The following is a 9,025-nucleotide window of genomic DNA, read 5'->3' on the forward strand; positions in this document are numbered from 1 at the left end:
CCTTTTTAAACTTTTTCTCTAAATGAAAAAAGAAGAAGCAACTAGCTACAAAATAAGACAAGTTAAATTACTTCTTATACTAGAATTAAATATATCTAAAAATATAGGAGTAATATTTAGCAAAATTCTTCTAAGTTGTATTAAAATAATAAAACATATATTTTTATTTTCTTCCTAAAAACGACTTAAAGTCCTAGCTAGATTAGCAAAAATATTGAAAAGGAAATGGGAGAATATTCATTATCCGCGTCAATAATATGTAAGAAGCATCTACGAATAAATTTTGATTGCCTACTGTTTGAATATTTGTGATTTGCTAAAGCATCTTCGTGGATGTAAAATTGCAATGGAATTTATTACTGTTTTTATCTTAGGACTTACATCTATCAAACTTTTAATTTTCTTTTCCATGTCTAACAATTCATAAATAGTGGATCATTCCCTCTGTTTTTGTCAATAGAAACGCAATATACTGACTGGATGATATCATTCCATTAAAAAAATGAAAGAAGTCATTCTCTTTTTAAATTTTTTTCTGTTCTTTTATTTTGTAACCGAGTGAAGCGCGTACCAATTCACTATTCTACATCACGTGACAGATAAAAGTAGTCTCACACAGATACATCAACATAGGATGAAACCATCTTGAGGACATAAACAGGATCTCCCACTTTGACAGTCTTTCTCTTCTCTTGTGCAAGGGAATCAACCCACACAAAATTCTGACCAAAGTAAATCTGCATATATCCAATGAAGAAATTAGCAAATAACTGAATATGTCATCAAGTGAATGATGAACACAAGAACTTGTTTGCTTACTCGTCCTTGCTGTTTCTTATTTGTGTTTAAGACTTTATCTGAACGGAACTTCATGAGCGTTTCACTTGGCTCGGGACCTGCTTCTGCGGTTTCTTGATTGATTGTAGGGACCTGAAAGCCGCATGTAAAAAGTCAACAAAGAAAATGAGTGTTTATATTAGGTGATTTAGGATTCCTTTTTCTTTTCAAAAGGCAAGTTTCATATCATTGGAGCTCCATAAGAACCAAGAGTGGCATAAAATAAAAACCAGCTATCAATTTGCGGCTCCCTTTTCCTTCAGTCTTCTTTGTTGGTATGTCATTCGAAGAATTTGTCTGCATATCTTTTCTTATTTGCATGCATACTTAATGCTCCCTCCGTCCCAATTTATGTAAATGTGTTTGACTAGACACAGAATTTAAGAACAATTAAGAGACTTTTAAAATTTGTGATCTAAAACAAGCCATATATATTTGTATGGCTATAAATCATTTCAGTAAGGGTAAAATGAGAAGTTTAAAATTAAACAGTTACTAAATATAGAAAGACGTCATTCTCCTTTGGACTGACTAAACAGAAAAGAGTGTCACATAAATTGGGATGGAGGAAGTATATTATGCTATGTTGCTGGGACTCTCAGAAGAAGCTGCCGAGTGCGTGTCGGACCCTCCAAAGGCAGTGTATTTTGGAGGATCCGACACGGGTGCGGCAACATTTTTGGAGAGTCCGAATGACTTAGATATTATGTGTGTATTTACATACATTCAGACAAACGCGCTACATGGCATTCCTTGAATCTTCAACAACTGAAAATCCCCAAAATAATGGCAATCATCAAGATTTAGAGAAAGGATAACCTTTACCTTGCAGCGAAAGCATAGCTCTGTGCTACCAAATGTATTTTCACCTATTTTGATATCCTTCCATAAATCTTCACAAAATGGATCGGATCCGTCAACGAGGATACTGTGTTCATGTTTCCAACAGTTGAAGGTCATGATTGATGCAAAAACAGAATATCATTTATCTTAACAACCAACAAAACAATAATGATCGTTTATGGTATTTTCAGTAAAAGAGACAGGTTCAACTAAAAGATCCATAGATAAAGATGAAAGAATCAAGCTACTGGATTGACCTCTTTACTACTTCCAAAAATAGAAGTTTCTTTGGTATATATAATCACTACATATAAAGGATTTAATTTCTCCCTCTAAAAGATTGAATACGAGTGAGAAGATACTTCGGTCTGAAGCGGTTAATTGAAACAGGCTCCTTGAGTTGTTCGTTTAATACATCCAGTGATTTCTGCCAAAGAAAAAGGAAACAGCTTTAGAAAAAGAAAAAAGAAAAAAAAAAAAAAATTGAGATAAGATTGCATCTTTAGAAAGGAATGATAAGTTAATGCTAACTTGTCTAACCTGGGATATAAGGAGGAAGGGATACGCATCATTAAATTTTATTTTGTACCCAGGAGCAAAATTTGCGTCGGTAGGTCTAGACTCTGATACTGCATGAGCAAAAAAAAAAAAAGAGTGAAATGACTAAGGCCAGGCGGAGCACGTCCCTATTAGCCAGATGCGCACATCTTTAACTACTTCCTCCATTTCAATTTATGTGTTAATATAAAAAATCGTCATTCTTTTTGGTACGGACTAATAAAGATATAGTGCACATATAAAATGGAACGGATAGTACATACGATTGACTGTTCAAGGACAAGCTTTAAATAAGATACGACTAAAATATGGAGTCAATGACAGTAGAGTAGTCATTGGACAATGGAATAAGTTAAGCTACAAAATTTACCAAATCGGAGACATGAATTGCCATATGCTGAAATGAAAGAATGCACTGTGCAATTTTTGGTACTTATTTGTTTCTGATACTTTTAGCAATCTCAGTTGTCATATTTCGATTCATGTTAGTTGATGGAGAACTAAATCCGCATAATCCAGAGATAAATTAGTATTTCTGAGATTGTTATATTTTACTACATACTGGCTTCCTGAGATATCAACCCCTAAACTGTATGATTCTCTTTGTTGGGATTCCTTTAGTCGGCTTTCTGTTAAACCCCCTTCCCCCTCTATAACCGGGAGGAAGGGAAGTATAGGTAGTTGCAGCCACGTCGAATACAAGTTTTAGAAAAGAAAGCTGCCCAGTGTTTATATTGCTGAAATTATTACATTGATCTTTTGATTTTTAATCGTTCACCTGTTATAAGTCAAATTATCCAACTTACTACAGAAACTGTACATGATGCTAAATTTTAGTGAAGCAGATTGGCTCATTAAAACTACCTAATCTTCAGACACGAATTTAGCAATGAAATGCAGTTGCATGGCCAAGTTGGCAGAGAAAGTTCTTTACAAAGGGGACATAGGAGCATACCTTCATTGAAACGTACGAGACGACTAGGTTTCCCTAGATATTTGGAAAACCAGTTTGATGCTTCATCTCCTTCATCCAAAGCAGAGCCAGACCATTCCCACACTGAGACACCGTTTGCTACTTCAGATGGTTCAACCAGTGGGACTTTCAGCACATCCATACCAGGGGCTCTTATCACTGTCAGAAAAAGGTGGGGTAGATACTAGTGAGCTCACATTTTTTTTTTTTTGTGATCATAATTGCCTTATTTTAGAGTTCACATAATGCCTCAATTTGAGGCTCTCGAAAGATATGATGAAGCATAGAAAGTGCAATTTTTTCGTTGCGTAAGTGTCAAGAAATGGTGTAACCAGTGGGACATATAGTACAACCATATTTAACCGTCAGCAAAGGTGAACTATTGACATCATGAAGTTTTACATTTTTGGCGATTATAATTATCTCTGTTTTGGAGTTTACATGAGGCCTCAAATGATATGTTGCATTTCCCTTCTTCTGATAGTATCACGAAAAGCATTTACCACATTGTGGGATTTCACTGGGTTATGATGTTGTTGTTGTATCACGAAATGCAAAGCAATTGAAATAACCAGTTAAGGGGGTCTAACAAAAAAGATTCAAACAATATAAGAAACTTCCCTTGCCTTTTGACTCCCTGCATTCAGAACATATTATTTTCATTAGAGGGGATATAACATGATAACTTTCTATTGCCTGTGTCCACAACTTCCAGTACAATAGATGAATTTCCCAACTCATGAAAGACTGAGTAAAGAAGTGATATGCCATAGTTGAATGATGGTGAGGTTTCCAAATTTAAAAAGAGAACAAACGATTATCAATCAGATCTCCATTTCATTAAACTTAAGAAAGGAAAAGAAAGTATGAACTGACTATGATATCGTCAGAAAATTGACTTATCCTATACTCAATTGACATTCTTTCCGTTTGACAAACTAAACCAAAAAGGGTACTGTATGAATGGCTAAACACAATAATTGTGATGAACTAACTATGATTCTTCTTTTACTAAAGCACTTCTGCGTTTTTCCTTCGTACTTTTTTGCTGCTCTCCTACTAGACAATATTTCGGCTTGCTCCTTTTAATGGTATTCACATTTGAAGGGAAGAAATGATATTTTCTAGTAACTAACAATTTCTTCAACGTGGCAGTAAATTTCCTCATAATCACACAGAGAAACGAGAAAATGGAAGAGCAAAACAAGGATCATAAAATATATTCTCACTAACCTAAAAATGAGCTTGGATTTGGTTCCCAGCCCTCTGCTAATGCTTCATTAGGCAGTTCAACCTCGACTAGAGCAAGCGACGGCTCTACTCTTTGAGTACATGCTCTGCCTTTTGAGTTTACAACTACCCACTGCCGATCCCATCGAAATCCTGAGTACAAGCACAAGAATTGATTGCTGGGTTCAAGAGTCAAAGTGATTAACTTAACTAAGAAATTTGTATGAAATTTTTGCGTACCAATGGGTTATAATACCTCACTAAGATTTTCTGCTAAAATTCATTTTTTGCGAAATTTGTAATAATACAGGCATGCTACCATACATATGCAGTAACTCATTACATACCAGGCTATAGCATCTACCATTTTGCATCATATACTAATGGAAAATGTTATAATACAAAACAATGAAGTTTCTACATGATAATACTTTTATTTTTCTTCTATTGCTAACTACAGGCCAGGACAATAGTTTAACTAAATGGCCAATCAATTAAAGATTATTAGGCATTGGTGATTCTTTTTTTTTTTTTTTTTTTTTTTTGACAAGGACTAGGCATTGATGATTCTTTTTTATTATTATTATTATTTATTATTATTATTATTATTATTATTATTATTATTTTGGTGATAAGGAAGCCGAATTGAGAATTCAAACCTTGATCTGAACTTAATTTTAAATGAATGATTTACAGAAAATTGCGGAAGCCTCAGTTAGGGACCTCCAAGTAGTTTGCAATCCTCTTTTTTGTCCGAAGTTTACACTTCCCCATATCTTCATTTTAAAAAAAAAAAAAAAAACATTTCAATGGTAATAGCTGACAGGGGTATCATAGTATGGCTTTGTCTTCTACAATTTACATACCCATATCTAGTTGGAAGACAACTGAACTACAATATGAGAATATCTTAAGTGGAGCCAGATATTGTATTCATTCTATTAGTGTGTAAATCACAGTTTCCGATTGGCTTCAAATTAACCTAGGCAGAGGATCAATATCCTCAGTATCAAGCACAAAAAGAGGGCAGCTAAAATGTCCAGCAATTTCACATGGAAGAAAAGGCTGACATGCATAGAAAATATGCCATTTCAGCATGCCCAAAAAGCTTATAGCATTAGTTCTATTAGCAACAACCATACATAGAAGATTCTGCAAATTGAAATTTCCGGAGAGCAAAATGGTTAGTTTGCAGCCAAATGCCTCATTTAACCTTTTTTATCCTTTCTAATTGAGGTCCGGTTCCTCTTGTTCATACTTAGCACCAAGAAAGTGTGAGTTACATACAAAGAAAGTGTTCCTTATTAGCTATGTATGTACTGAGCTATTAAAAACAATTTCTAAATCATTTACAATATTCAGCCTAATGCCTATACCAAAAAGACGAGAAATGAAGGCAGTCATACTTTAGCTCATGCAAAGATCTCCTATATCCTTCAAAATATAGATTGATCCTTCTCTCCATAATACTTATGATGCATAAAGGGATGGTATTCCTAGTTTTCCATTCATCTCTCTAGATTCTACTTCTCTACTGACTGCAAAAAGATTGCCTCAAGGTCTTAGGCATTACCCATTTGACTTCAGCGACATTCAAAAATAAATAGATGATCCACATAAAGCATCTCTAATGATGTGAACCCCCTTCTCAAGTGTAAAGCAGGCTTAATGTTCCACGATCCACCCTAAACATGCAACTCTAGGAAGGGAATCATTTGCCATTGCCAATTCTTACTGTTGCATCTGCAAAGTTTGTTGCAACTTAGCAGTGTTGTCTAACCTGATTTAACTGTCTAGCAACATCTACTATTCTTTGACCATCTAAAGGAATCAGCCACTTGCGTTGACGATTAAAATGTCAGGTTACACTCTTTTAGCCCATTTTAGCGCAACACTTCCATTATTAGTTATGACACTCCCATAACTATATCAATCATCATACTTTGAGCAGGTGAAAGGGGTTATACTAATTTGGGCTGATTTTGACAGAACCAGAGATATTTAGAGTTTAGTAACATTAAGTCATCATCTTTGCCGAGGGTTCAAGTTGGTGAGTGTTTATGCTCTCGATAAGCATCCTATCAGCAACTCTAGTGCTGCAAAAGCTGAAATCAGAGGGCTGGTTCTACCAGAAAGCAGCCACTTAATTGGTTAGAAATCAGCTCTTCTAATTACTATAATACTCCCTCCATAACATTTTACGTGAAACACTTTTCTTTTTAAGGAGCCGTTTCGCCATGAGAATTATTCACTACTTTTTGGAATATTTTTTCACTTTATTTCAAAATAGTGACTGGTTTTAAAATTTTCAAATCCTGCTTCCAGTTGGATTCCAAATTTGAAAAAGTGCTCCAAACCTGTTTTTCAGCCGTATCTTCGTAAATTTCAAATAAAGTGATATCTTGTCTCTTTTGCAAAAAGCATAACAAAACACAACTCCAACTTCATAAATTCCAAATAAAGTAAAAATTACAATGGCCAAACACCTACTTAATATTCTCTTGATATACTTATGAATTGTTGGACCCACTTGGGGTGTGTTCGGAATGAAGGAAAATGTTTTCCAATTTTTCTCATGTTCATTTGGTAAAAATTTTGATAATATTATCTTTAAGAAAACAAGTTTCTTGAAAATGAAGAAAAAAACTTCCCTAATGAAATTAGAGAAAACAAGTCCCACAAATGTCATTCCACCATCCCCCAACCACAACCGAACCCAACCCCAACGACCCACCCCACCAAACTCCAACCACTCCCACCACCCCACGCACCACTCCACCCCCACCCACCACCACCAACTCCTCCACCACCCAACCGTCCCCCCCCCCCCCCCCAACCCCCTCCAATTTTTTTTTTTAAAAAAAGTTTTTACATTTTTTTTTTAATTTTCTACACCACCCAACCCCCCCCCCCCCCCCCCCCGCACCACCGTCAAAAAAATTTAATTTCTTATTTTAAAAGTTTTTTTTTTTTTTGGTTTTGTACGCCACCCATCCCCTCCCCCCGTCCCCCTCCCGACCCAACACCCCACCACCCCTCCAAAAAAATTTATTTTTTGTTGAAAAAAGTTTTTTCTTTTTCTGTTTTCAACACCAAATACTCCCACCCACCCCCCCCCCCACCCTACCCCATCTCGAATTTTCTACTTCATATATTTTATTATTATTATTATACTTTTATAAAAAAAAATTATAAAAATGGAAAATTTGTGTGGCTAAATTTGGTGTGGGGTGGGTGGTGGGGGAGGGTTGTGGTTTGGGTGGGACAAGGCGGCGGGTGGGGGTAAGAATATTTCTTTTCAATTTAAAAAAAATATATAATTTGCTATATCGTAATTTAGATATATTTGCTAAATGAAAACAAAGTAAGACAAAACATTTAAAAAGTAAAATAAAAGAAAACAGGCATATCGTATAAGAGAGCAATTTACGTGGCAAACATCAAACCAATTGATACATGATATATTTTGCAGATAGACTAAATAAAACATATGAACTAGAAAATTGGTAGGGGGTGGGGTGGGGTAGAGGCAGGTGAAGATGAAGTTCGTTTGGAGGTGCTGGTTGGGTAGGGGTGAGATTGATGGGTGGTGGAGGGTGGATGGTGGGATGGGTTGATGGGGGGCTTGAGTGAGTATTTTTAAAAAAATGTTTTCTACTATCAACCGAACTTGAGAAAATAAGTAAGAAATTCTCTCATTTTCAAGAAAATATTTTTCATGGAAAACATTTTTCACCGTACCGAACACATCCTTCATATAATGGAAAAACATGTGAAATCTTAGCTGCTACTCATTTAAAAGGATAATTTTATTACTTTGCATATATTTGAATAATTTGTATGTCCAAAGTCTTGTTTAATTTAATTTCCTAAACTTTGCATCAAATCAAACAATTTCACATAATATGGAACTGAGGAATGTAATTCATACTAGTAGAAGAAAGGGGTGCTTCAGAAACTGAAATGCCACGGCATGATTTCACTGGGTATATGAAAATTGATTTAACTTGTGCAGCTGCTACTTCTTTACCATCTGCCATACCGACAAAGAAAGGAAAATGAACTTTCTCACTTAGGTACTTTCAGTTGTTCAAGAAAATGTGAATGAAAAAGCTTGATCAACTTAGCATTTTCAGCTTATCCGGTTCCTTGTCGCCTCCTTTGGCTTCATTCGTTTTGTCTTACCTAAGGTTTTATTGTAATAATTTTACTAGGAGTTTAAATAATAAAATTCAATATTTATGAGCAAATAATATCAACAAATATTGAAGTTTGGAACCCTGTCAACCTTAATAGAAATTTAATGGTGCAAACAAAAAAAGTACTGCCTCCGTCCATTTTTATTTGTTCTATATATTAAAAATAATTGTCTATTTTTATTTGTCCGGTTTGAAAAACAAGAAATAATTTATCATCTCATACCTATTTTAACCTTATTATTAATTATTGGATTAGAAAGTTCAAGGAATTTCTAGTGGAGCATAGCTTTTATAGTATGTTTTATCGATTTCAATCATTAGATGACTTAATTATTGTCATTCTATTTATGACTTTTTTAGGGTGTGCCAATTCGATATAGAACAA

At 34.9% G+C, this 9,025-nt stretch overlaps 1 protein-coding gene across 2 annotated transcripts; it reads right to left on the bottom strand.

Annotated features, from left to right (window-relative positions):
* Positions 1 to 567: 567 nt before the first annotated feature.
* Positions 568 to 8,633, bottom strand: LOC132626477 (uncharacterized). 2 transcript variants are annotated; one of them, XM_060341375.1, is made up of 8 exons: positions 8,373 to 8,633; positions 4,445 to 4,594; positions 3,194 to 3,370; positions 2,221 to 2,309; positions 2,043 to 2,107; positions 1,663 to 1,765; positions 820 to 930; positions 568 to 737 (listed from the first exon to the last, which is right to left on the bottom strand). In XM_060341375.1, exons 1-8 carry the CDS (start codon positions 8,479 to 8,481, stop codon positions 612 to 614), a joined length of 930 nt encoding a protein of 309 aa, XP_060197358.1. In that variant the 5' UTR covers positions 8,482 to 8,633; the 3' UTR covers positions 568 to 611. The 2 variants fall into 2 exon arrangements, with proteins under 2 accessions (XP_060197358.1, XP_060197359.1); XM_060341376.1 differs by lacking the exon at positions 4,445 to 4,594 and having other exon boundaries at positions 8,373 to 8,631.
* Between the last annotated feature and the right edge of the window lie 392 nt (positions 8,634 to 9,025).

Source organism: Lycium barbarum, chromosome 2, assembly GCF_019175385.1.
Source record: "Lycium barbarum isolate Lr01 chromosome 2, ASM1917538v2, whole genome shotgun sequence".
NCBI classification, from domain to species: Eukaryota; Viridiplantae; Streptophyta; class Magnoliopsida; order Solanales; family Solanaceae; genus Lycium; species Lycium barbarum.

Bases quoted from the DNA above. Each gene is read 5' to 3' on its own strand.
- LOC132626477 (XM_060341375.1), bottom strand. From the start codon at position 8,481: ATGGCAGATGGTAAAGAAGTAGCAGCTGCACAAGTTAAATCAATTTTC. The intron at 2,108-2,220 runs GTTAGACAAGTT...TTTCTTTGGCAG, and splicing joins CCTTCCTCCTTATATCCCAG to AAATCACTGGATGTATTAAA. The intron at 738-819 runs GTAAGCAAACAA...GGATATATGCAG, and splicing joins ATAAGAAACAGCAAGGACGA to ATTTACTTTGGTCAGAATTT.